The sequence below is a fragment of the Pelodiscus sinensis genome, chromosome 16 (assembly GCF_049634645.1).
Source record: "Pelodiscus sinensis isolate JC-2024 chromosome 16, ASM4963464v1, whole genome shotgun sequence".
NCBI lineage: Eukaryota > Metazoa > Chordata > Testudines > Trionychidae > Pelodiscus > Pelodiscus sinensis.
In genome coordinates this window covers 10,819,986-10,846,869 of record NC_134726.1, presented here as the reverse complement: position 1 = coordinate 10,846,869, position 26,884 = coordinate 10,819,986, and the positions used below count along the sequence as shown (strand labels likewise).

At 47.8% G+C, this 26,884-nt stretch overlaps 1 protein-coding gene across 3 annotated transcripts in view; it reads left to right on the top strand.

Moving 5' to 3' along the window:
- CARHSP1 (calcium regulated heat stable protein 1) overlaps positions 1-26,884 on the top strand; it is a 51,253-nt gene that overhangs the window by 2,044 nt on the left and 22,325 nt on the right. For all 3 annotated transcript variants that reach the window (XM_075899279.1, XM_075899280.1, XM_075899281.1), the window contains exon 2: positions 23,261-23,447. In XM_075899279.1, coding sequence (XP_075755394.1) covers positions 23,281-23,447 — 167 coding nt within the window. In that variant the 5' untranslated portion in view covers positions 23,261-23,280. The remainder of the gene's footprint in view (positions 1-23,260; positions 23,448-26,884) is intronic.

Below are 26,884 nucleotides of genomic sequence, written 5' to 3'. Positions count from 1 at the left end.
CTTTTTTCTCCCACTTTTTTGGAAAGTGATCAAACGCTTCACTTTTCCATGATATTAATGGAGGAAGTGTGGGTTCTGGGATGGAGGTTGGGTTCAGAAGGGAGCTTGGGGTAAGAGATTGGGGTGCAGGAGTACGTGTAGGGTCTGGAAGGGAGTTTGGGTGAAGGAGGCGGTTGTGACCTGGAACTCTGGACTGGGGTGTAGGGTTTGGGTTGTGACCTAGGGCAGGGGATTGGGGTACAGGAAGGGGTGCAGATGTTTGGGTTGGGACCTACACAGGAGGGGGTTGTGACCTGGGGTAGAGAATTGGGGTGCAGAGGGTTTGAGTTATGTGGGATAAGGGAGAAGGCGTGGGGGGCAGAGGGTTGGGGGAAGGAGTGGCCAGAGTACTTGAGTGACTGCCTGCCAGTAGCTTAGCACGTTTCTGAGGCAGCCTCCCTGCCTGTCCTGTCTCCGCACAGGGTGCAGGGGTCATGTGCGTCTGTGAATAACTACAAGCCAGAGGGGAGGGGGCATGGTGCTTTTCAGACCAGCCAGTGGGATAGTTTTGAGGTCGGGGACAGCTCGTGTTCTTTCCCCCCTTGTGAAAGAGAAGTGGCTGTGACAGCTGAGGGCATGTGAGTACGGAGAGGCAAGCGGGGAGCCTGCCTAGAGCTCCCCGCTGTGTGTGTGGGTCCATCTGGTGAGTTGGTGGGCTGGATTTGGCACCGCCCTGCACTAGCAGGAGTGGATGTCCATTTGGTTTTTTCCACTGCAGTGTTTCTGTAGGAATTTACAAATTTAATGCTAAGGAATGTTGTTTACAAAACTTTATTTAGGGCCAGAAGTGATCTCTTTAAAAAGAGGGTGAACAGTTGTGTTTAAATCGAGGCTGTTTGAAATGTTTGACACTTATTTTTTGTGATTTTTTTTTTACTATTTTAGTTTAAATTATGGCTCTGATTTTTATATTCTTCTATTTGGCAGATATAAATATTTATTGTTTTTCAGCTTTTTATTAATAATGGAGGTTGGCTCACTGTAAGTCTCGTTTAAGCCTGAGAAATATGCCAATCAGAGGATTTATCTGTTGGCTTTTATTTTTCATCCTCAAAAAGTGCTAGATCACGTGGCCAAATACTGTATAAAATTTGATTGTAGCATTTATTAATTTATTCACGCTAGAACCAAGAGGCCTTGATCAAGATTGTGACCTCATTTGTGCTAGGAGTTGTACAGATGCGGAATTAGACATGATCTCTGCACTTTACGGACTTACAGTCAGAAATACATTCTAGGGCAAAAACAATGTCTGAAAGTTCACATGTACTCAGACTGCTGAAGTCAATTGGAATCTTTGCATTGACTTCAGTGGGCTTTGGATAACAAATACCTATAGACAGACGTGTGTTTGAAAGAGATGATGTCTCCCTTGCAGGCTTTACTAATTTCTTGGGACTTCAGTACTGGAAATTTGTAGATAACGTGGAAGAAACTGGGAGAAGAGAAACTGGAATGATTAAAGAGCAGAAAGGCTTGATTTCCGAGGGAATATTAAAAGAACTAAGCATGAATATATTGGTCAAATGTCCACTAACTTGAGTGGTCAGGGGGAAGTGAGGACATGGCAGGGTACAATATTTTGAAGTATAAGCATCTTCTAGGAAAAAGAGAAATGTAATCCTAATAGTCCAGTGGATTAAAGCTACGTATGAAAATAGCCTAGTAAAGGGTTTGGAGCCTTTCATAATGAAAGATGCTACAAATGTAGCATGTCAATGAGTGAAATTACATTTTAAATCAGGAAGAAGTCCCTATCCAGTCTCCTGTTGAAAATCTCCAGTGCAGGAGCTTCCATGACTTCCATAGGTAGATTATTCCATTCTCCTTATATTCAGGATGTTTTTCCTGAATTTAATCTGAATTTGCTATTCTGGAGTTTGATCCCATTGCCTCTTATCCCGCCCACTGTGGCAAGAGAGGACAGTTTTTCTCTATGCCCAATTAGTGACTCTCAACCTGCACTAGTACAGCTAATAGGATAAATCACATGAGTTCATCCAAGTAATTACCATCTCTTTGCTTGCAGTCCAGGGTAAAGACAGTTTCCTAAAAAGGTTCCAAAGAGTAGTTTTGTGGCTTATGATATGTCTAGTATTGTCTTTTCCTCGTGTCCAAGGCAGCCTCTGGGCTGACCAGTTATCTCCATTTCCTCAGTTTTCATTTCTTTTTATTACTCTGTGGCAGGATTGTTTCTTGAGCACCGTGTAGGATAATTCACAGCTGCAGTTAATGCTGTAGTAGATGTTAACTGTTTTCTTGTTCAGATCTGTAATCCACTGGTTTAAGTTGACTTATGCTAGCTGGGTGATGGATTTGTAATTTTCTCTTGAGGCTCTTTTTCATTTTCATAATCTGTGTGCATGGATTTGTGGTGTCTGATGTGTGACTTATGCCACCAAGAATAACATTCAATGAGGCAAAAGAGAAGCATCACCCCATGTTTCTTGCTCAAACATGCTTGAGGTCTCACGTCTTTTTCAACATTAATTCCCATGGTATGAGCTCTGCTTTCTGTGAATGAGTAAGTATCCTACTCTTCTGGCAGAAAGATAGTGACATGACTCTTCATAAACAAGCATACGCAGTATCACTTTAAACGACATCTTCATCGTATTTTTCTGCTCCGTAGTATGAAACACTCAAGAAGCAGTTCACTAGGGATGAAATTCATCCCAGAGCAGAGGGGCCTGGGTAAGACCTGTCATACCACCTAATGTGATCAGCAAAGTGTGTGTGTGAAAGGGGGAGAGTGTGTGTATTTTCATATATATGAAAATTATATGGACTTTATACAAATTATACTTGTCCACCCCCCAGCTCAGAAGCGTGAGACGTGTCAAAGCTTATCTTCACTGTTTTTGCTGTAGGCTTTATTGGTGACTCAGAGTGTGAGATTTCTAGAAGCATAGTTGTGAAGGGGCAGGGTTTGAATAGCCTGAATAAAAATTATTTCCCATCTCAGTTAATCGAGTTTCACTTTAATGGTTTCTCCGATGTAATAATTCTACTAGTTCTTCATTCATACATAGAATCTTCAAGGAAAAAATAAAAAACAAGACCTGAATTTCTAATGCTAGGTCCCCTCCCCCCCAACATCTAAGCAGGTGAAGAGATTGCAAAGTGGTAGTAGAGGATGGGGAAACTTTTGCAGCTTCCTTCACACATCATAAAGAAACAAAACTCACATTTTTATCGCTTACATATCATTAGAGAATCCTGTGCTCAAGTAGGATGTTTAAGGCAATTGTAACTGTTCTCCTGCACTGGGATGAATAAAAATGGATAAACTGAAATGACAAATCCCTTTTTAATAATAATTGGGGTTTCTAAATCTTGCCGGGAAATGACACAAGCTTTGTTAGAACAGAGCATTAAGAAACCCAGTTTCCAACCTGCATTAATAATGTAACAATCATAGGGGAATTAATGTTAAGATATGCTATATTAAGCACTGTTAGCATAAAATGTTGAATATTCAAAGTTAGCAGTATGTCCAGGAGTCTGCCTAGGGGAGAGAGGTGGGGGCGGAGCAGGGACCTGCTGGCAGGAAAAAGGACTCTGAGAATATCTGCATCTCTGTCTACACTGGCAAGTTCTGTTGAGGAAAAGTGCCTTTTGGCGATGAAACTGTGAGTGTGCACAGTGCAGCATAGGGATGTAAGCAACTAGTCGACTATCCGATAAGTATAAGCTTATCAGATAGCCAAGTAGTGACTTGACTAGTCTCTTCCCCCTGCCCCTTGCCGCCTCTATCAGCTCTCCAGCACCTGCCTGCAGCCATCTCTGGCTGCTGCGAACAGAGGCTGCTGGGCTCAACGCAAGCCAGGATCAAGTAGTCCCGGCTCCTGTGGATGCTGCACCTCTGCATTTTAAATGTAGTAAGAGCCTGATAGGTCTTACTATATTTAAAATGCAGAGCCACAGCACAGGTGGCTCTCAGAGCTACCCCTGCTTTGGCTCTGCACAACGGTCATATTGACTAATTGTACAGTCCATACAAATTGTATTGGCTATATAATTAGCTCGGTAATCACAATTTAACATCCTTACTGCAGCATGACTTTTGTCAGGAAAACTGTCCACTTTCATTGACAAAAAACTTTCAGCTCCACTTTTTTCTTTCCTCCTTCCTTTGTTGTCAATATATATGCAACGTAGACACCTAGAAGCATTTTTTCGCTGATTCTGGCCACTGGGAAGTGGCCCACGATTCTGAATCGGCTGCTGTAGTAAGCAGTTTGAATTTTACTGCCCTCTAGCCAGGTGACCAACTACCAATCCCACCCTCTTGTAAGCCCTGCAAAACTTAAATCCCATTTCCTGCTGGCTGGCTTTTCTGTGTGTATTCATTGAAGAGGATATACAGGCAGTCCCCGGGTTACATACAAGATAGGGACTGTAGGTTTGTTCTTAAGTTGAATTTGTATGTAAGTCGGAACTGGTACATATTGTAGGAGAAACTCTAGCCAAACATTTCTCCAGAGCTCAGTTTTATTCTCCCACACCTCACTTCCCTCAGTCCTTTATTCTCAAGCTGAGGTGTCTGCTGAGAAAAGCCGCTCCGCGTCTCCCTGGTCTGCTGGGGGGGGGGGGGGGAGCGCTAGCTTCGCGTCTCCCTGGTCTGCTGGGGGGAAGCAGCTAGTGCGGGGTTGCCTCACCCCGTTTGTAAGTAGGGATCCGATGTAAGTCGGATCCATGTAACCCGGGGACTGCCTGTAATGGCAGGTTTTTTTCATCCACATGCTTGCTGAGGCATTTGATGCAGTGGATTAGGTACACTATGCAGGGGCAACCTTACAGATTGTGGTGCCCAATGCAGCCTGAGCACCTGAACCCCCCCCACCCCATCTTATGGCATCTTCCCATGGGATATAAGTGACTAGTCAAGTCACTACTCGCTCCTCCCCTTGCAAGGGTGGGGAGCAGGAGCTGGTGCTGGATCTCCACATGTGGTGGGGGGTAGGGGGGGGGGAGGAAGGCAAGGGAGGCACTGGGTCCACTGTTGTGGCTCTGCCTAGTAAGAGCCAGGCAGACATTTAAAAAAGAGAGGCGTTGTGAGCTGGGACTGAAGCTGGTCCCCTGTTGCGGATCTGCCAGGCTGCTCTTACTACATTTAAAAGGCAAAGGTGCAGTGGTCCTGGAGCTGGTGCAAGCTGGGATTGCTCAGTCCCAACTTGTGCCACCCCCAGGAGCTAACCCCGCTGTGGCTCTACAGTTTAAATGGAGGTTTCTTGAGGTAGGGGGCAGAGGGTTGGGGTACCAGAGACAGCTTTGGCTGGGAGACCAGCAGCTCAGCAGGTTCCTTAACCAGGGCCCCTGCCTTGCGCCCTGAGGATGGGAAGGGGGGCACTTCACATCCTTTCTGTCCTGCAAAGAGGAAGCTGCTATTGGCTGGAAACTAGTCAGTGGAAACTGCTGGGGGCAGAAGCAATGTGAGACGCCTCTGCCCCCTCCCCCGGGCTCTCAGCATTCACAGAAGCATATTGCCCTGTAGCAGCCAGCTTCACTGAGTGCCGAGCCGGGCCAGGGTAGGCAGAGAGCTGGTGGAGGCTCTCACAGGCCGGATCTGGTGCCTTGGCAGGCTAAATCTGGCCTGTGGATCATATTTTGTATGAGGACAGGAGTCTGTTCAGTCCCAGAGAGAGTGCAGGTCTGGCGTGGCAGTGCTATAGTATATGCAGTACAGAGTCTCAGAGGCATTTTTCATTTTGATCATATACCTCTGCAAGACTGTATGTACTGTTATACACCCCTTCCTCAGCTCCCAGTTTTTCATTGAGATGTGCACCCATGTGGGTTTACCAGTGATCACGGTGAGCAGAAATTTCATAGTGAGCAGAAAAAACTCCCCATTGATTTCTCTCTTTCCTTATGCTGACATTCCATAGCCATGTCTTCGGGACTAGGGATGTTAAAATGGGGTTAATTGACTAGTTGAGTAGTCGATGGAATTTCCCTCGACTAGTTGATAGGCACTTCCACATTTCTCCTTTGAAATGTACAATATCCCCAGCAGGCTTTTGCATTTGGATGGTCACAATAGAGGCAGAAAGGGGGAGGTAATCAACTCGTCTAATAGTCAACAAATGCTTATCGGATAGTCTACTAGACTTTAACATCCCTATTCAGGACCACCCTGTCTCACCAGTCACTGTATGTGGTCCTGATCTCAGCTCATTAAAGTTGCACAGCCAGCAGCTACCTGATCAATTCTGACAAATCCCTACCCCAGTAGAGTGGAACAATTTTCAGCCTGTGTGATTGGAATGTATCTGGATCCATATAGCAGTGTTTCCCAGTTGGTGCTCCGTGGAACCCTGGGGTTCCGCAAAGCAAAAGTAGGGATTCCGCGAGGAGCCGCCACTCCCCCGCCCCTCTGAAAGAGAGAGCACCAGTATGACAGGATGGACCCATCCCAGGGCGGAGGTCTAATCTGTCCCGCACGCAGTCCTCACCGACCCCTCCCTTTTATGGGGCGCGCAAGGGGCAGACGCCTGTCTGTGCCCTCTGTTCTTGCGTGGCGGCACAGCAGGGCTGTTCCACCGCTGGGGGAATGCTGAGCCGGGAGACATCAGCTGCCTGCCGGCCCTTGCGTCTGGAGTGGGAGGGGGCAGGACGGGATGTCAAGATGGCACGTGCGTCAGGGGGAGGGGTTAGGAGAGTGGAGCCAGAGCGGGGAATTCAAAAGAAGCTGCAGCCACAAGAGACAGGGCGGGGGGGGAGGGGGGTTAGAGGGAGACAGGGGAATGGGAGCAGAATCGGAGCAGGGGGAGAAAGCGCCAGCATTATCCCAATGCGTAGAGTAAAAGCCAGAGTAAACTGACAGAAAAGGGGGAGCGGACTGTCACTTCCTTACAGCCAGCTAGCCAGCAGAGGTGTATGGAGGCAGGGGCAGAGGGAACAGTTGCTCCAGGCTGGCACGCCAGGGGGGTGCTGTGAACCACAGTGGGGAGGGAAGCACTTCCCCTCCCCAAAGGAGCCAGCACGTGCTGCCTGAATAGCTGTGGCTGTGGCACCTGACAACTTAGTTCCAGGGCCTTTCTGCGCAGTGCGGGAGGAAGTTCAGGGGACCCGGGGCTGCACAGCTCCAACTATGTAGGCAGCGTGTTCTGCCCTGGGACTCCCCGTGCCCTCCCCCCTCAGGAAGGCATCGCAGAGGTAAGTTGCTGGGGTGAAACAGCCCCTGATGCTCAAGCAACGCGCACGTCAGCTGTTTGGGGAGGGGGAGTGCAGTCGCACCCTTCTAGGAACCCATAAGTGCTGCAGGATTGCCAGCTACTGGTCCCAGCTACCCCTGTCCAGTCCCCCCCCATGAGTAGCCTGTCCCCAGCAGCACTGTCCCTAGCACTCAGCAGCACCCTGTTCCTTGCCCCAGCACCCTGCCACCCACCGCAGTGCCCAGCAGGACCATGTCCCTGACCCCAGCACCCCGCCATCTGCCCCAGCATCCTGCCCCAGCACCCCACCATCTGAGCCAGCACCCTGCCACCCAGCAGCACCCTCTCCCTGGCCCCAGCACTCACTAGCATTCTGTCCCCTGCCCCCACCAGCACAGTTGGAACCACATTAGTGAGGCCTGGGGTTTTTTGGAGGGTGTTTTGTTTTTTTGTATCTCACTTGTGTGGCCCCAACTGACTTTTTTGTGGGTCAGTGACCCTTGACTCAAAACAGGTTCCTCACCCCTCTCATAAATAAAGACAATGCTAAAACCTTTTGAGTTTGACATAATATTTTATTTAAAAATGAAGCCAGGCCAACAAGCCCCCAATTGTGGCCAAACCCCCATCTCACTGCAGCATCATAACACTCCTGCACCACCTGACCCCAAATCTGAGCCTATCATACACTGGAACCCTCTGTGCTGAGCCTCTTACATCCCCAAACTCCTGCATCCCCACATCCTCAGTCTTCTGCCACAACATTCCTGCACCATCCACACATCACAAATCTGTGTCCCGAGCCCATCATACTCATAACCTCCTTGCCCTGAGCCCCTCACATATCCAGCCCAAACTCCTGCACCCTCACATCCACAAGCCCATGGCTTGCTCAGCACTCCAATCTTCCACCTGAGGCCAGCACTCCCCAGCCTGAACCCCCCTCTCCGAGCCAACATCCCCATCTCCTGCATCCAAATTCCCTCCCAGAGTTTGTACTTCTCATCCCTTCCCACACCCAAATCCCTCATTCCCACCCCAGAGACCACACCTCCTGTCTCAACCTAGTGAGAATGTATAAGAGTTGGGGATAGCAAGTGATGGAGAGGAGGGGAACAGAAAGGATGAGGCCTCAAGGAAGGAGTGGGGGGGTCTTGGGGAAGGAATGTTTGCTTGACAAACCTAGAGGTTCCTTGAAATCCTGAAACGCTGAAAAGGGTTCCATGGCCAAATACAATTGGGAAACACTGTATATAGTAAGACTGTCCCACATATTGAGGAAAAGTTGAGGTACTTTTGTTGTTCTTTTGTTCCACTCCTTGTTTCTGTGGGGAAACCATAAAGACTATTCCCACATTGGTACTTTGAGTGCAGAAAGTGGGGGCCCACAAGAGACTTTAAACATACCCTCTAGAGGCTTCTGTTTGAAAACTCCCCAAGGTCATAGATTCCCTGTCCTTGGGTGGTACGCTGTGACCACCCAAATGCAAAAGCCATTTAAGAACCCAGGAAGATGCATTTGGATATTTCTTTCTGTTGGGGTTCTCTTAAGCCCTTTAAGCCTCCCTTTGGAGAGAGCTCCCCCCTGCCCGTAATTTCTTAATAGCTGACCTTGCAGCAGTGGCCAGAGTGGGAGGGGTGAGCCCTGCAGGGCAAGAAAGGAAGGGGCCTCCAGCAGAAAGAAGGGGCAGGACTTGTGGGGGGGTTGCCTCCCCAAGCTATGGGGTCACCTACTGTCCATGCCCTTCCTTGCTCCAGGGCCAGCTTTCTAGGCTGGGAGCTGGCCAAGGAGCTACAGCTCCGAGGGTACCTTGGGCTCCCCATCATTACATGGGAGGAGGGAGAAGAGGAGCGAGAGAAACGGGGACCTTCTGAGCTTGGGCCTGGTACCAGGGAACACTTGGCTCAATGGTATATTCCCCATTGTACAAGATGACAAAGACTCCGGAAAGGGTTGAGGACCACTGCTTTAAAGCATGTAAGCATTTTCTTTGTATGCTGTTGTGTTCACCAGAACCCAAGCATTCAGCAAAGAGAATTACTCATACTGCCAACAAAGCAAGAATGAAGCTAAATGTTTTATCTGGATACTACTTGTTTAGACACTATCACCACTGCTTCTGGAGGCCTTGGGGTGGTGGTTTTCTTGGACTGATAGTTGCGTACGTGGTTGTTTATTACAAAAAAGAAACTGTTGTGAGGAAGTTGCTGTGTTCTCAGGTACATACTTGATGGGAATGCTCACATCTGAAGGCCATGTAAGAGTTGTAATCAATCCTTGAAAATGCAACCTTAGCTGTTAGGCATTTTCTTTCCAAAGATGTTTGTCCATGAAACAGTTGCTTCAGTGTAAATGAAAACAATTCAGCTTTTTTTGACCGAAACCAAGATAACAGTGCTAGTCAGAGTAACTCAGAAAAGTACCCAACCCTGTGTGTCCTGCTAACTTCAGCCTGGCCAGCTGGTAAGGTGGGATGTGATCTGCTTTGTAGGTTTGACACGAGAATGGTAAATTACTTCTTAGTTCAGATGATACTTAATGCAAACAGTGTTTATTGAAAAGCCCAGAGCCTTTCCAAAGTGCTTCTTCTGGGCGGATAATGGTAAATGAAGGCAGCAGTGTAACTAGGTATTTTTGGGTCTCGGGGCAAAATATTAATTATGCGCCCCCTGTCCTAAGATTAGCATGCATCATGCTCTTTACTTTTGTAGCTTATTATTTTTACTTATTGCATTTTTGTGCCCCTCATGATGCACCCAATGCGAGCCCCTACTTGCTACGGCCCTGAACACATTTGCAACACATTTGTTTAAACAACTTAATCATAACAGGGCGTGTGATGAAATTTTTGGGTGCAAAAATTACAAAAATAATAAAGTGCTGTAAAACTTAAAACAAAAATTCAGTTTTCTCCAAATTTCAGTTGTGTTGATGTACTCCCCAGACTCCTCAAATACCTCTAAAGGTGCTCGTACCACTGGTTGAGAAACACTGTTGTAGAGCTTTTGATTTATGGTCGAGGTGGGGACCCTTTTTTGGGTTTGGTGCTGCTGATCCACAGAAAAATCAGTTGGGGGCTGCGGGGCGGGGCGGGGGGGGGGGGGGGAGGACGGACGACTGGAGCGCTAGTGCGGGCTCCCCAATGCTGGGAGAAGCCCTAAGCCTCAGAGTCCAGAATAGGCAACCCAGGTGCTGCATCTAGTCCGCAGGCCTTAGGTTCCCCACCCATGATTTATGGGTATGTTGCCTCAAACTGTTATTGGTTCTTGCAGTTGCAGATCTTGCTTATGCCATGTTCCAAGTTTTATTTTAGTCATTGTGGGAAAACAGAATTTATTTTCTGAACCTACATGCTGTAGTATTAATTGGGCTGTCAAGATTGGGAAGGATCTAACTGGACACAAGGTAAAGTGGCTACATTCGCTGTAATACAGATAATTGGTATATATTTGAAAAGGAAACAGCTTTATGGCATTTTATGTAAATGTCTATATAACATTTTGTTTTGTAATAAAATTGAACAACCCCTTATTTGAAATAATGCATAAGTGCTTTTGTGTATTACATTGGTAACTATTAGAATTATGACAAGTGTTCTTGTTCAGAGCTTGGAAATCCAATTGTATGTCCTTTTGGTTGTGAGGAAAACCTGAATGTGAACCCAAGTGCGCTGTTTTGAGTCTAAGGACAGACATCTCTGTTGCCTTTGCTTGGTTCTGTTTCACTTTGCCATTGCTTTGCAAAGTCATGAACATCAACAGGGGCAGGAACTGGAGCTGATCATTAGGGAGAAAGATTCAGAACTAACAAACACCTTCTGTCCTTAAAACTGTATTGCAAGTGAAAGACACACACCTTCAATTGATGCAGTTGTTCACTGGTGCAGCGAAGAGAGTAAACATTACTACTTTCTTAGTCGGATTGGCAGTGAGTTTATTTTCAGCCTGATCCCAATCTGCTTCATACACATAGAGAGTAATGAGACAAGAATTGTGGCTTAAATGAAAGAAAATATATAGCTGAGTACCATTAGCATGTTGTGCTAAAGGGGTTCTGTGTTCTAAGTGCAGTACAAACATTACTTAATTCCCACACCACCAATGTGGAGTATCTAGGTATCTTGAAGCACAGATATGTAATGACTTACAGAGGTCAGTGTTGTCAGATTCAGGATTATAAATTAGTAGTTTCTGGCTCCCTGTCCCATACTTCATCTGCCAGTTTATGCTGTTCTCATATATGTTAGTTTTTCAGTTTATTTTTTGATTAACTTTGACGCTTAGGCTACGTCAACTCTGCAGTGATATTTTGGGATACCAGAGATATCCTGAAATAGCTATTCTGCGTCTTTGGAGTACACCCATTATTTTGAAATACAATGGGCTCGCTATTCCAACGTCCCTGTAAACCTCATTCCACAAGGAGTAAGGGACTTTTCAGAATAGTGATTTATTTCTAAATAAGTACTGTGTAGACAGTGCCAAATTTCAAAATAAGCTATTTTGAAATTGACTCGAAATAAGCTAATTATGTAGCTTATTTTGAGCTATGGGTGCAGTGTAGACACACCCTTCGAGTTTTTACTATGGTTCTGTTGCTGTGCCTTGATTGCTTTGTATTTGCAAAATTGTCAGGTGTTTGATTATAGATTAGGGTAAAATGCCATTGGGGTTACAGTAGCTAGAATAAGAATGTAGTACTTATAAAATCCTATCAGTATTGCTCAATATATCTGCCTTTTTGCCATGTTTACTGTAAAAATTACAGGAGGACCCTGAAGTGGTTTAAAAATTGAAGTTTATTAATCCTGATGTTCTCACTCGATTAGTGCAATTGCTGATTTGATTTCATAATTATATTTTTGGAAGTACACATTCCCCAGGCTTCAGTTTGCTTACTTAGGAGAGCTGTTCCATTAAATATCTGCAGTCAGTCAAATCATTCAATAGTCTTAAATTCATGTAATCTGATTAATAAGGGATGAATTTCCAGACTGATACCTGAACCATTTCTGTCTAGAGGGCTTAATTGGTGAAGCTATTAGGAGAAGTACTCCAGCAGGAGAATCTCTCACAGGAGCTGGAGCAGAGGTTTTTATGCATGACTGTGCAAGGATACAGTGCTGAACATCTGTACTGGAGATCTTCTGTGGAACAGAAGGAGGGTGAACAGATCCTAAGGGCCTAGCTATACTATAGCCTGTGTCAGCAAAATTTCAGTTGCTCCTGAGCGTAAATATTCTTATCTACCTGAGTGATACAAATTTTGCTGGCATAAGTGGCAGTATGTACAGCGCTGTATTGGCTGAATAGTTCTCAGTGGCTAATCGAAAGGGAGAATGCTCTCTCGTTGGCATAGACTGGCTGCACAGGAGACCTTACACTAGTGCAGGTACATTAGTATTAGGGGTGTTAGATATTGTGTAAGTGAATAGTTGGGCAACCACATGAAATCTTAGCAGTTACGTGACTATTTGATAGTTCCCGGAGATAGGCCGGCAACCAATGCAGTCCCGGCCCCACTCCCAGGGAGCCCCCTGCTATCCCGCGCTATCCCCTGCTATCCTGTATCAGAGCATCAGTGTGGGGTGGCAGGTGGGAGCGAGTCTGCAAGGGGAGACAGTTTAAAAACCAGCTCCCCGTGTAGACCTGATACAGAGGCAGCAGCACGGGGTGGCAGCAGCCCCTGTCCACGGGGGGTCCGAGCTCCCCGCAAACAGAGGCTGCTCCCCAGCAGCAGTCCCTATCCTTGAGGAGCTTGGACCCGCCCACAAAGAGACACTGTTGCCATGGAGCAGCCTCCTCCCCTCCTCCCCCCATCGTGCTGCAGCCTCTGATAGAAGCAGTAGTACGGGGGGAGGACAGAGCAGGCGAGCTGGTGCTGGGGGGAACCAGCTTTTAGGCGAGTTCCCCCCAACACCACCTCCCGCCTGCCTCCCCTGCTGCCTCTGTAGGAGCCAGCGGGGGTGGAGGGCAGGTGGGTCTGCAGAGCTGGCACACATGGAGAGCCAGCTTGAAAGCTGGCTCCCCGTGTGTATTGGCTCCAGCCTGCCCCCTCACCCTCTGTGCTGCTGCCTCTCTCTATCAGAAGCAGCAGCTCAAGGGTGGCAGGGGAGGTGGATCTGGTGCTTGTGGGGAGCTGGCATGGGCACCGGTTCCTGCTACCCTCCAACCCCTGCTGCAACAGGTGTGTGTGTGTAGGGGGGTAGGGGAGTCAACAAGTCAATAAGCCCAGGCTTATCGATTATTGTATAGTCATCCACATGCTGACATCCCTAACTCAGGTATCCTACCTCTTTCCCTATTTTGAAACTATGCATGGAAAATTTGGTGCTTTTATCTGAAGCCGATGGAATTTAAATAAGCCCGAGGAGTTTGGCAGTTAGTGGGTTAAGTTGGTGTATGGGGTTTTTTAAATTTGTTTTTTGGTCAGGGCAGGTGTGGGGAAAGAGACTAATTTTTTTGCCAGTGAAGTATTGTTCTAATACTTCGTTGTGGCAGAATATCTGCCATGGGTCTGAAAAGATTGTTTAGGGACTAATCAGCTTTCTGGGTGTAGGGAGAGTTTGACAGATCAAAGGCATTTCTTCCACCTTCTTCCTTCCTCCCCAGAAACTGAGCTTTCTCCTTCTCTACAGAAATCGAGAATTTGTCATTTACTAAAATGATAGATAATTGGATCTTTGTGACTCACTAATTGACACAGAAGCAGATTGCTAATGATCCAGCTTTCGGGGAATAAATGGAGCCAGAAATGGCTCCATGCTCTGCTGATTCCTTTCCCCCAATTGGGCGAATAGCCTTGCAGGGACGCGTGATTGGGGAGCAAAGTGAAAAGCCTCCAGGAAGTGTGTCCCTGTAAGGTTGTTCCCCCAGTCAGGGGAAGGGAAATGGCAGTGTGCAGAATCTGACCAATGGGAGCAGCTGTAGGCCATGCCTGAAAGCGGTGCAAAAGCAAGTAAGTGACCCCCCACCCCAAGACCCCGCAGCCCCAGCCTGCTCACTCACCCTGCCGACAGATTTGTTGGGTCAGTTATGCCGATTTTTGGGTGGGGAAAATATGGTCACCTTAATTATAGCACGGAGAAGCATAGAACAGAGAGGGAGAAGATTTTGGTAGTCTGTGGTTACTGTACAGCACCAGTGAGGGGATCAAGCTGATGACATCACACCATGTTTCTTGCTAGAACATTTGCGAGGAAAGTTTTCTCATAGGATTAATCTTTCAGAATCTGTCTTTGACTCTCCTTGTGAGTTCATGACAAGCAAAAAAGTAATCTTTGCAATTTTCACAGGATGTTCTCGCCTTCGTGGCTTAATTTAATTTCAGAACAGAATGTGGAATTATAGTGGTATAACTATAGCTCTGTAGTTACAGTTATAGTTAGGTCTGTGGGTACATTTCCTTATGTACACAAGTCTTAAATCACGTAGGCGCTTATGAAAAATGTCACTTTTAAAGTCTGGGATAGCCTTTTTCAACTGAAATGAAATAAATCCTGGAATTGCATGGGTCTTTACTACTTGAAGACAATGATGTTCTGCCCGCACGCACACCGTTGCAGAAATGAGACCTGAAATTAGTAACAGAACTGGACAGATAAGCAAAGAACAACGAAAATTATTGTGCTACTCTCTCTATAGAACAATACAGTGAAGGTGCAAGTGATAGCAAATTCAGGTTGTTCTGCTTAATACCTTTCCCTCCATAGATCATTTGGGAGGTAGGTAAACTCATTGTGACTAAAGGCTTATCAGAAAGAGTTCCATAAAAAGTATTACTTGTTGCCTCTGTGCTTCAAGAACAAGCACAATACTGAATAAAAATGGCTAATACTGGATTGAAGTGGGGTGCGGAGATCTACAGTGGTATGCACATTAAAACAATGGGGTGGGGGTTGGGGTGAAGAAGGAGGTTTGGGGTGTGGGCTTTGGGAGTGGGCTTAGGGCTGAGACAGAAGGTTGGGGTGTGGGAGGAGGAGAGGGATACGGGCTCCGGCTGGTCAGAACTTACCTAGGGTGGCTCATGGTTTGCAGCAAAGTGGTGCTAAGGCAGGCTCCTGCTTGTCCTGACCTGCACTGCTCCCAGAAGAGGCTGGCACATGTCCCGGTCTCTGGGGGGAGAGCTCTGCACACTGCCCTCGTCTACGTGCACTGTCCCTGCAGCTCCCATTGGCCGCAGTCCCTGAATGTGGGGCAGTGTGCAGAGATCCCGTGTCACCCCCTAGGGGCCTCGGGGATGTGCCTGCTGCTTCTGGGAGTGGTGCAGAGCCAGGGCAGGCAGAGAGCCTGACTTACGCCTGCTGTGCCTCTGGGCAACCTGAAATCTCCCAGTTTGGCTTCAGTAATCTCTGGAAGATAGAGTCCGATTCCAGGGAAGTCCTGGAAAAACCAGGATGGTTGGCAGTTAGGCTGCTTGCCCCTCCATTCATTCTTCCTTCCTCCCACCCCCAGTTCTTTCCCAATTTCATTGTGAACTCCCTTCTCCCTCCCATACTTCTTGCTCCATTTGCTCTCTCCCTGCTCTTCATAGTCCCACTTCCATTTTCCCTGTCTTGTCTGGGCCATGTCATGGACGGGCTTAGCTGAGGGCTGTGACCCTCGTTCCCACTAGGAGCAATGGGAGATGGCAGTCCTCTTTACTCGGAGCAGGCTTACTTCTTCCTGCAAAGACTGTGGAAAAGTGGCACTTGCTTTGGCTGAGGGAGTATATGGCTTCCATTCCATTGAAAGCAATGGGACATAGTAGCCATTTTAAGTAAGGGGGGCGGGCAGGGAAATGTGGCATGTACAGTGTAGACACCCACAACCAAGGGAGATGTGATGATAGTGTAAGAGTTGGTAACTGTAGAGCAGGAGCCTGGTTCGGGGACCCCTGTGTTCTGTTCCCAACTGTGGGAGGAGAGTAGTTACAACAAGAGGCTGGGGCCTATTCCTAGTTCTGCTGCAACTGGCGTCCTTCTAGCTAGATGCTGGGGAATGCCAGGCTGTGACCTATCACTATTACCACAGAAACCAGCAGGCTGGCCAGTCATCTGGCTTGGGCTAAGTACCTCCTGAGTGGTGCTGGGTGTCCTCTTCCACTCCCATTGGCTTTGCTGAGAGTCAAGGGTTCAGCCACAAGGCAGAATTGGGCCCCGGGGAATGCAGGTCCTAAGGGGAAGTATCCTCTACAGGATTACTTGACTACCCTGATGTTCAGAGGAGGATTTGGGTCAGGTGGGAGGAAATATTGTGAGTGGGGAAAAAAGTGGGACAGCATAATATGTTGCTGTGGCCTAGTGCAGTGTTTCCCGAACTATGGGCCGTGGCCCGGTACCGGGCCGCAGGAAAAAACTACTGGGCCTCAGAGTGGTTGCTGGGCTGTTTTGCGCTCCTGGAGTGCCCGTGTGGCGCCAGGTCCCCCAAGCCGTCTGCTGGCCTGGGCGGAGTCTGCAGCCAGATATTCCGGCTCCTAGCAGAGTCCTAGCTAGGGGAGGTAGGGGAGGAGGAGGAGGGGAGAGCCAGCCACCAGAAGCAGCACTGGACGGGGGAATCGGGGTGGGCTGGGGAAATTGGGGGGCTGGTGGAAGCAGGGCTGCCAGCAGGCGCGAGGTTGGGGGCAGAGAGCTGTGCAGGGAAGATGGAGGTGGGGGGGGGGAAGCGGCTGCCGGAAGGAGGGCTGGACGCGGGCAGCGGGGCTGGCCAAGGGAGATTGGGAGGAGAAGTGGGGGAGAACTGGCTGCCCGGGAGGGAGTTGGGGGAAGTGGGGCTGGCCAGAGGCGGAGCGGGGAATGAATCGGCCTGCGGGGAGCGGGACTGACCCGGCCATATGTAGATCTCGGGGCGCTGCCACCCTTCACCTCCTCCCTCCCCCCCCCGCAAAGCACAAAGCACAAGTTAGTCCGGCCCAGGGATTCTTTTGTCCCCTCCCCACACACACGCACCCTCCAGTAGTTGTGAACTGTCTGGCTGGTAGACACACTCATGCAGCCTGAGCACATTTACCAGCCAGGCAGTTCGAAACTACAAACTGATACATCTAGTAATAATAAAACTTACCTAATGAGAAAATACCAGACATGTTATATGTCTGGTATTTTCTCAGTTTGTTTTTTATGTGTTTATATTTTTGGGCTGCAAAAAACAGTATTGAAAAAAAAGGGTTCCAACTAAAGTAAAAAGTTTGGGAATCCCTGGTCTAACCAGCTTTCTGTCTGTCTTACAGTCCATTTATCCAATCCATATTCCTTAACTTGCTGGCAAGAATATTGTGAGTGACCATATCAAAAGCTTTGCTGAAGCTGGCACTGGGGGCTTTTGGGAGGACCAGAAACAACTTATTTGAATATTCATAATTTGATTCATGAATATGCAAATATGTAAATGAATGTTACCGGTCCTCCAAAAGTTTGTGAATGGCTTTACATGGTCCCCGTGTCAAAAAGTTTGGGAACCGCTGGCCTAGTGTATACACAAACTTGCACTAATTTAATTAAACAAGTAGTTATAAATGATTCAGTGGACCATTGAAAGTTTGTAGGTAGGTGCTTTTATTTCATTCATGTTAAGGTTTAGCTTAATTCTGTAAAACAAACAAATAAGTTAAATCAAAACAAATCACTGAATTTGAAAGAAGTGTGTCCACATCAGGGGCTTATGCCAATTTAAATAAAGCAGTTAATAAACTAATCTGGTTAAATTATTTCTCAGTCCATGTAAACAAGGCCTTAATCAGTTTTGAAACCAATTTAGCTAAATTTGAACAGTTTTGGTGTGTAGGCAAGGCTTTAGTTTTACGGTTGAGACAAACTGAGCAAATCTGCTTTAAAGAGAATGGTTTGGATAGCCAGATCACATACTGCTGGTTTCCACTAGGAGATAAGTTCGAATTTAGGTACACAGCTTCAGCTACGTTAATTGCGTAGCTTAAGTTGAAGTATCTTAAATTTAATTTTGGTGCTGTCCACACTGCGGGAATTTGAAGTATGTACTTACTCCTTGTAGAAACAGGACTACCAGCATCAACGGGAGCACCCTCTCAGTTTGAAGTAGTGGATCTTCACTAGACCCACTAATTCGAACATTGGAAGATCAACTGCAGCGGCTTCGATCTTATCTGTAGTGCAGATATAGCCTTGGAGACGGGCTTGAGTGCAGAGGGAAGACATTGCTCTCTTCATACTGATGTTTTCCATAATGCCTAGTGATGTTTCTTGGGTGTGGAGGACGAGCACCAGTACCACTTTACCGATGGCAACCTGCATCTCATTCAGTTTTTTTCTGTTTGTTTAAAAGCATCATTGCAAGGTACCTGATTGATTCCCTTGCACTAAGTCAGTGGAAGCAAGAAACAGCAGGGCAGTGTTACCCTGAGAGAGAGTCTTGACACTTTTTTGATAGGGCCATCTACAGGACAGTATTTAATAGTGTTCTGTACCCTGTATGAGTCATTGAAATAACATGCATGTTGCCTGATACACATCTCGCTTCCATTTCCCTCCTTAAATCTTATATTGCTTAAAAAAGGGTGCATGTGTGTTTACACAGTCAATAGAATACACTGACATTAAAAAAGCCCCCTAATTTAAGAATACACCTTTTAGACTGTGATTTTCTACAGACAGCTTTTCTACAGACAGCTTCTTGCTATGTAATGGCTGCTTTGGTTTGCTGTGTTCAAAGTCTCTGTGAAAGATTTTAGCTAAAATGAGGATATAAAGTTTTTGCTTAAGAATGTAGCTAAAAGTTTGTCTTGCACCTACTGTATCTGCCTACTTTATAATTAGGGTTTTGAATGTATATGGAACATAGTTTGGCAATGCCTAAGTCTTTGTTAACACACTGCATGATTAAAACAAATGGGCTTAATGCAAATAGTCTCTTTTCTTAAGCCTGTTTAATTAGATATTAGAGCATGATATTTGTGTCATAGTGCTCTCCATGTTGTAAAAGCATTAGCACATCAAAAGCACAGTGCAGCTGCTCTGAACTTGAGTGTTAATTGACACATCTGCAGGAGTCTTGGAAAGTTTACTCATATTCAAACTAGCATATTACTAAAGGAGAAACCTTTGGACAAGCTCGCTCACAATTTTTGTTTTGCAAGTACTTGACTTGGTTGTGGCTTGGAAATAGCAGCTCAGTGCTCTCAAAGGATGAGAACATCGAATACATCAAAGCTTTGAATGGCCACCTGGCATCTCAGAATAGTTGAAGGTTGGAGAAACCTGCTTGCCTGGGTGCCTTGGGTGAGTAGATATTTTGCCTGTGTTGAGTGGGATAGGAGTCTTTGGAGGGATTGACTCCACATTTAGGGGCAGAGCAATTTCTTCAGGAGAGGAGAGTGATGGAGCAGAGAGGCTACTAACCTGAGTGATCCTTTGCCAGATGGGAGCAGGGAGCCAATGGTGGAGAAGGTAGTTGTGTAGAGTAGATTCATCAGTACTGTACCAGTCGTTTTCCCCCATGTTGAAAACACACTTGTGAATATCGACCAGAGGAAAAGGAAAACCCACAAAAAAAGATTTTTAAAAGGAAGTAGATTTAGGGTTAGGGTTAGAGTCAGTAACTGGGGTTTTAAAAAATTAGTCAACTCCACATATGTGGGGTTGACAGGGTCCCTTTAAATCTAATTTCATGCCTCAGGATACCAGGCTTTTTACAGAATAGCTAAGCAGGCTTGTTTGTGCCTGTGCACATGCATTCTACTGCTGTTGCACTCAGGAGAAGTACGCAGATTATACCCATATACTATAGCCCCAACAAGAAGGTGGCTGATTGTAATTGGCCAAAACCAGTCATGTGCAATTTGGGAAGCTCTTTTTTCACTTGTGTCCCTGACTAGGCCTTTCAGTAATAGGTTTTTATTTTTTTCTGGCTTTTATGTTCCACATCACACCACACGTTTAAATAAGGCTTTTCAGGTATACGCATGCTCTCTTTCCTATAATGTGTTAACTGTAAGTTTTGGATGGTTTGTGTAATCACACAGAACCTGCTATTCAAAGTAGGTGAGAGCAAGACTGGCAGGTGTTCATGAGACTGCGATTCTTAAGTCAAATAAGGAGTTTTTGCCCCTTGGTCACTGGTCTGAATCCAACCCAGATGGTAGAAACAGAAAATTGCCATTGAAATCCTGGGTGATCTATGTCTAGTCATTGTGGGTAGATATGTTCTTGTCCATTTGACACCTTTTGACAGAGTTTTGGAAAGAAAATCGAGAATTTGACTGGCTGAGAGGCTTGGGCCAGTTCTGCGCTACAGACGCTTCCCAGCATAGCTCGTTGGTATGAATAGTTTGTGACTGCTGACTAACACAGCTGTGTAGTGTAGATGTAGTTCAGGGGTGGCCAACCCGCAGCTCGTGAGCTGCATGAGGCTCTCCCCCCCCCCTTAAAGTGCAGCTCCCGAAGCTTCCCGTGGCGCCCCTAGAAACGGTCCCTGGCTCTCTGTGCTCCCTGGGGCAGGGGAGCCATCCGGTGCGGCGATTCAAAATGGTGCTGCCGATATGGCGGTGGCCGACGGGAGCCTGATGTGGCCAAAAAGCCTTGTCTTTTGTTTTAAAGGAGCAGTGCCCTCCCCCCTGCTTTTTTTCCCCTTCAGCAACTCTCTGGGGGCTGGTAGGGAGCTCTTCCTTTTTTTTTTTTTTTTTGTTTGCTCAACAAAAATGACTCTTTGGATTTTTTCTACTGCTGTTTCGGCTTTCTTCTTTTATTGAGTTGACCACCCCTGATGTAGTTTCATAAAACAACCTCACTTTTGTTAGACTAGCTTATTTGCTATGATCAGTTCCATATTTGGGGTCGGAAAGGAATTTTCCTACAGGGTAGATTGGCAGCGGCCCTGGAGGTTTTTCGCCTTCCTCTGTAGCATGGGGTACAGATCACAGCTGGAGGATTCTCTGCATCTTGGGGTCTTCAAAGTATTTGAAGGCTTCAATATCTGAGATATAGGTGAGAGGATTATTCTAGGAGGGGTGGGTGACATTCTGTGGCCTGCACTGTGCAGGCGGTCAGACTAGATGATCATAATGATCCCTTCTGACTTTAAAGTCTATGGGTATGTCTACACTACCCCCCTAGTTCGAACGAGGCGTACAGCTAGTTCGGATTAGGAAGCCTAATCCGAACTAACTAGTTCCTGCCGCGTGTAGCCACGCGGCACGCAGTCCGAACTAGCCAGCATTTAAAAATGGTGCCGGCCGGGATCATGCAAACGAAGCCCGGGAAATTCAAATCTCGGGCTTCAATTGCAACTCTGAATGACTACATTAACCCCCCTAGTTCGAACTAGGGGGGGTAGTGTAGACATACCCTATGAGTCTATGTTGAATAAACTTTGTCAGAAGTTCAGTTTTGCTGGTCTAATCTGTGTCTACACTAGGGGTATGTCTACATAGTAGTGTTATTTCAGAATAACTGACGTTATTCCGAAATAACATAGTCCACGTCTACACTGCAAGCAGTTATTTCGACATACTGTCAAAATAATGTTGAGCTGGAGGACTTGTTACTCCAACTCCTGTAACCTCATTGTACAAGGAGTAAGGGAAGTCGGAGGAAGAGTGCTCTACTTCAGACTTCCTGCTGTGTAGACAGCGCCAAAAGCCGAAATAATTATTTTGACTTAAGCGACGCAATTGACATAGCTGAAGTTGTGTAGCTTATTTTGGCTTTAGCCCTGCTGTGTAAATGTGAGTTAGGAGTGCTTTGCCAGTATAACGTAAGAGCAAAATGCTCTTAGACCTGGCCTCACTTATCTTTTTCCTAGTAGTGGTTTCTTCAGGTTGGGGACAATTTCTGCTGAATAAGGCTTGTACAGTGTGGAATCTATTCTGTGAATAAACACAGATTTCAGGCCCCCAGCTTGTGTATTTATACCTGAGCACTTTTCATATAACTGAAAACATTTCCTTGAAGTTAAAAAGTGAAAACAAAACAACAACAACCAATTGTGTGATTTATAATTCTCCAGACCCTCTGCCTCTAATAAAAGTTCCACTTCTCCTTTTGAGTAGAGGCAGGTCAGGTCTTTGACTCTGGATCGGGGTTTACAATGAATTCCAGAATCTCTGCCTCCAAGCTTGTAGGGAAAGCAGATTTAAATTATTTTTATCAAATACAAATATGGTAGGCAGGAACCTAGGAATGCTTTTTAATTTTGTGGGGTTTTTATATAGGTAAATTGTCACTACACATTAGATGTAGGGATGTTAGCGTATAGTTGTGTAACTGATAAGCCTGAACTTATCGATTAATCCAAATGGTTACAGGTACCCCCCCCCCCCGCTGCTTCTGTATCAGAGGCAGTAAAGGGGGGGACGGAGCTGGCTTAAATGCACCGGATCCTGCGGTGCCGTCTCCACACCCCAGCACTACCACCTTTGTTAGAGAAGCAGCAGTGCAGAGGATGCGGGGGGCAGGAGGGATGCAGGAATCGGTACATACAGGAAACTGGCTTTGTATGTATCAGTTCCCGCAAGACCACTTGCCCCCCTCTCTTTGCTGCCGTCCACAGAGGCAGCGTGGGGAAGAGGGAGGCAGGAGATGGTTCCTCCCAAGCACGAGCTTCACAGAGCTGCTGCCCTTCTCCCGCACGCTGCTACCTCTGAGGCAGCAGCACTGGGGGGCAGGCAGGGTGCCAGAGCAGCCCCTTTGTGCAGGGAGCTTGGGCCCCCTATGGACGGAGGCTGCTACTGCCCCACTCCGGGGACTATTGAATAATCATGTAACCACTAAGGTTTGGTATAGTTACATGATTATTAAATTAACTTATATCTAATATCCCTAATTAGATGAGATTAGCCATGTTGGAAATAGGGCAAGGATTCTGTGAGCCAACGGGTTGCCGTTAGAATTTTTCATTGGGAATTTTCTGATGCATTTCATGAGAACAGGCTGATCAAAAATGTATGTAACATGATCCTACACATAGCAGTTCACCTTAGAGCATTAATATCTGGGTGTATGAGTACAGGGAAGTGTCCCTGCTTTGACAGCTTAACAGAAACTGGAAAACTGTGATCTCTACTGAAAAGGTCAAAGTCTTGGACTAAATCGGAATTTCCCTCTCCCCTGTAGATTTTCGTTAGGGATCAGGAATGTCTTCTGAGCCCACGTCTTCAGCTTCTGAGCAGTCCCCTCCAGGGTCTCCACGTTCTCTCCGCTTGCCCGAAAATCGCAGAACAAGAGATCGCTCTCCATCTCCCATGCGAGGTTACCTTATCCCCAGTCCCCTTCCAACCCGACGGACCAGGACTTTTTCAGCGTGAGTATTGGGGGAGCAACGTGGGAGGAGGGAAAGACTCTTATTGACGTTAATATGGCCTCTTTTAATAGTGGTCTGTGAATTTGCACAAAACCCAAGTTAATAGAGTTGTTCAAGTATATACTAGCTTTCCTGGTATAACCCTACCCTTGTTAGGCTTGACAGGATGCTGCATTTGTGGATAATCAGTTAACCTTTCACATCCCTAGTATGTGTATGTGTGTTTGTGGTTGTTTTTAATTAGTTAAGGCCCTGACCCTCCATTGTAGTCTGTCTTGTGATCCTTCCCCTTCCGTAACCCGTTTGTCCATTATAGGCATATGAGGATTCCATCAAGACAAGGTGGATCCAGAGTGGCCTGGTGAAATAAATATTGCAGGAGTGCCTTCCCCCAAGAGGTCACAGTCTAGTCACTTTGGCCGAAAGTATGATATGGGTCTGTGATAAAGAGCAATTCTTCTTCGAGTGATTGCTCATGTCCATTCCATGTAGGTGTGTGTGTGTAGCGTGCATGTGTCGTTGGAAATTTTTCCCTCAGCAGTACCTGTTGGGCTAGCAGGGGAGTCCCCTGGAGTGGTGCCGCTATACCAGCCAGCATATACCACAGCTGGCCCTCCACCCCCTCTGTTCCTTCTTACCGCCTGCGACGGTCGTTGAAACGTGCTCTTGCTTTTGCCTAGCAAGCGCCCTTTATCAGTCACTCGATTTGAAAGTTCTTTGTTCTAGTTTCAACAGTTACGGTTCTTTAAGTAGCTGTTAAGTGGTGTGTCCTAAGGACCCACCGCGGTTCTTGCTCCACGCTCCTGGCGCGTTGGCATGGTATGCCCAGCCCTCAAGGCTTCAAACCCTCTGAGAAGTGCCACAGGTGATCTGCACTCTGCCTGCCTTAAGTGCCTGGGCAAGGCTCACTTGTCTGAGGGCTGTAAAATTTGCAAGGTGTTTAAACTGCGTACGAAGCAGGAGAGAGAGTCACACCTGCAAATCATTCTAATGGAACCGCCTCCTCAACCAGCCCCATTGTCTGACCTGGCACCGGCAGTGCAGAACGTACTGGCCTCAGTGTGGGAGGTATCAGGCCATTTGCGCTCCTCCCCAGCACTGCGCAGACCCTGGCACCGTTCCCTGTCCCCGGTACCTTAGAAGAAGAGGAGGTCTAGCAGGGGCGGGTCCCCCCCATAGCGTGTGCCCTCCATGTGCCCTCAAGTGGGACACGTGGCACCATCCAGTGCTGATCTCAGACCTTTTCGGTCGGGCCAGTGACTAAGTCTGCGCTGAGATGCCAGCCTAGTGGGGGACTTCACAGAGCCTTCAACACGAGGCTTTTGAGGTGGCCAGGGAACTGATTAAACTGTCCCCCTCTACTAACCTGGCACCGACCTCAGGCAAGGATCGGGACCTTGGGTGGTACCAGTCAGAGGCTAGGGCACCAGATCCAAAGAAGCACTGCTCCATTCTGATCCCTTCACATGTCACCCTGGCTCCGAGTGTGGCGTTGTGACGGCGAGTTGGGGGTTCCCCCGACCCTGCAGCCCCGTAGCAGCACAGACAGACTCCACCAGCCAGTAGTGTAGAGGGAGTTTATTGTTCCTTCAGGGTACAGCACAGCATAGATGTAATCTGGTTACAGGAATTAGGGCTAGGATGCTCAGGCCCCCTTGAGATGGGGGTGACTGGGCCCCTACAACTCTAGCCCCCTCCTTAGTCTCTCTCCTTCACGGCTCCAGCTTAGCCTGTACTCTCCCTGCTTCCCCTGACAGCCACTGCCCCTTCACCCGAAACCTCCTGTTGATCTCTGCCCCTCCCTCCCCCCCGCCTTTATCTCTCTCCATGGAAGGCTGAACCTAGGTGTCTGGGGTAATACACATTTGGATGAGTCAGTGAGAATCTCACATCACAGCGCCAGGGGACACCAGATTACAGAGCAGATAGCCCCCCACTATGCCACAGGCGCCGCTTACAGGGCCAGCATCAGCGGTGACCTCAACCCCGGCCGGTGCCTCGGCACCAGACCCAGCATTAGGGCAAGGGCCTCAACCGGCACTGAGTGTGGCACCAGCCACTGCAACTGCCGGCCCCCCTCAGGGCTTACTGGGCCTGGGCCCGGCCATGGCCCCTTCTTCTCTTCGTCAACAGATCATCGGCTGCGTCCACCTTTGCCTCACCCAGGTTGGCCCCCGGATCAGCCGACTCAGAGGCGGAATCCACCTGGTCGTCCAGGGGATCTAGGTCCTGGCTCCGGTACTACTCCTACCAGTCACGGCACCAGAGTACCTCCGCTCATCAGCAACAGCATCAATGGGCGCAGCCAGTCCTGGTATCAGTGATGCAGCATTCCTGGCTCCCACAGGCTCCAGGCCCATCTGAGTGGCTGTTTTGGACTCCTTGGGCCTACCACCAGAGTCAGGGCGTGGGCCCCTCTAGACCGAAGTCGGTCTTCTCTGGGTCTAGGGCACCTCCTTCGGCAACCCCACTGACTTGGTCACCTATGTCAGCGCAGTCACTTTCCCCAGGCCAAACCTCCCCACACCCTCACCTGTGGCTTCTCAGGTCCACTCGCAGGCCACCGCCCCATGGAGTCTTCATCTTCATCTTGCTCCTCTGACAAGGCCCTGTGTGATACTCTCTCCTCCATGCCATCCATGGACTCAAGGGCACACCAGGACCTCCTCCACTACCTGGCACAGCGACTGGGGTCCAGGCTGAGAGGGTGTTGGAGGACTCCGACCCGATTGTTGACATCTTGCAGTCTGATACCCCCACCAGAGTGGCCGTACCCATCAACAAAACGGTGGCCTCTGTCCCACCTACAGACAAGAGGACTGAGCGAATGTACTTTGTGTCCCAGGAGGGGAATGAATACCTCTTCTCCCATCCACTACCAAGGCCTCCGGTCGTCCGGGCGGTGAACCAAAGGGAGAGGCAGTGCCAACTGCTACCCTGAAAAATAGGGACACCAAGAAAATGGACCTGTTAGGCAGGAAGGCCTACACGTCTGGAGGCCTTCAATTTCACGTAGTGAACGAGCAGGTTCTGCTGTCTCTCTATGCCTATAACACCTGGGCCTCCATATGTATGTTCTCCGAGCTGCTCCCCAGGGACACTCTGCTGAGTTTAGAGCCCTCTCAGAGAAAGGCACGGTGATCTCTAGGGATGCGCTCAAGGCTGCCCTCGATGCTGTATGGGCCGTGGCCACGGGGCTGGCTCTATGCTGCAGCTCCTGGTTGCAGGGGTCTGGAGTGCCCCCTGAACACCATACAGGACCTATCCTTTGCAGGCCCATCCTTATTCTCTGAGCAGATAGACCAACATCTGCCCAAAGATACTCGGGTCACCTTAAAGTCCTTGGGTATTCACACTCCGGTTACCCAAAGGTGCTCCTTCTCAGGCAGGAACGCTCCTAGGTCTTCCCAGCAGGGTACATGCCCTGACTTCTGTCG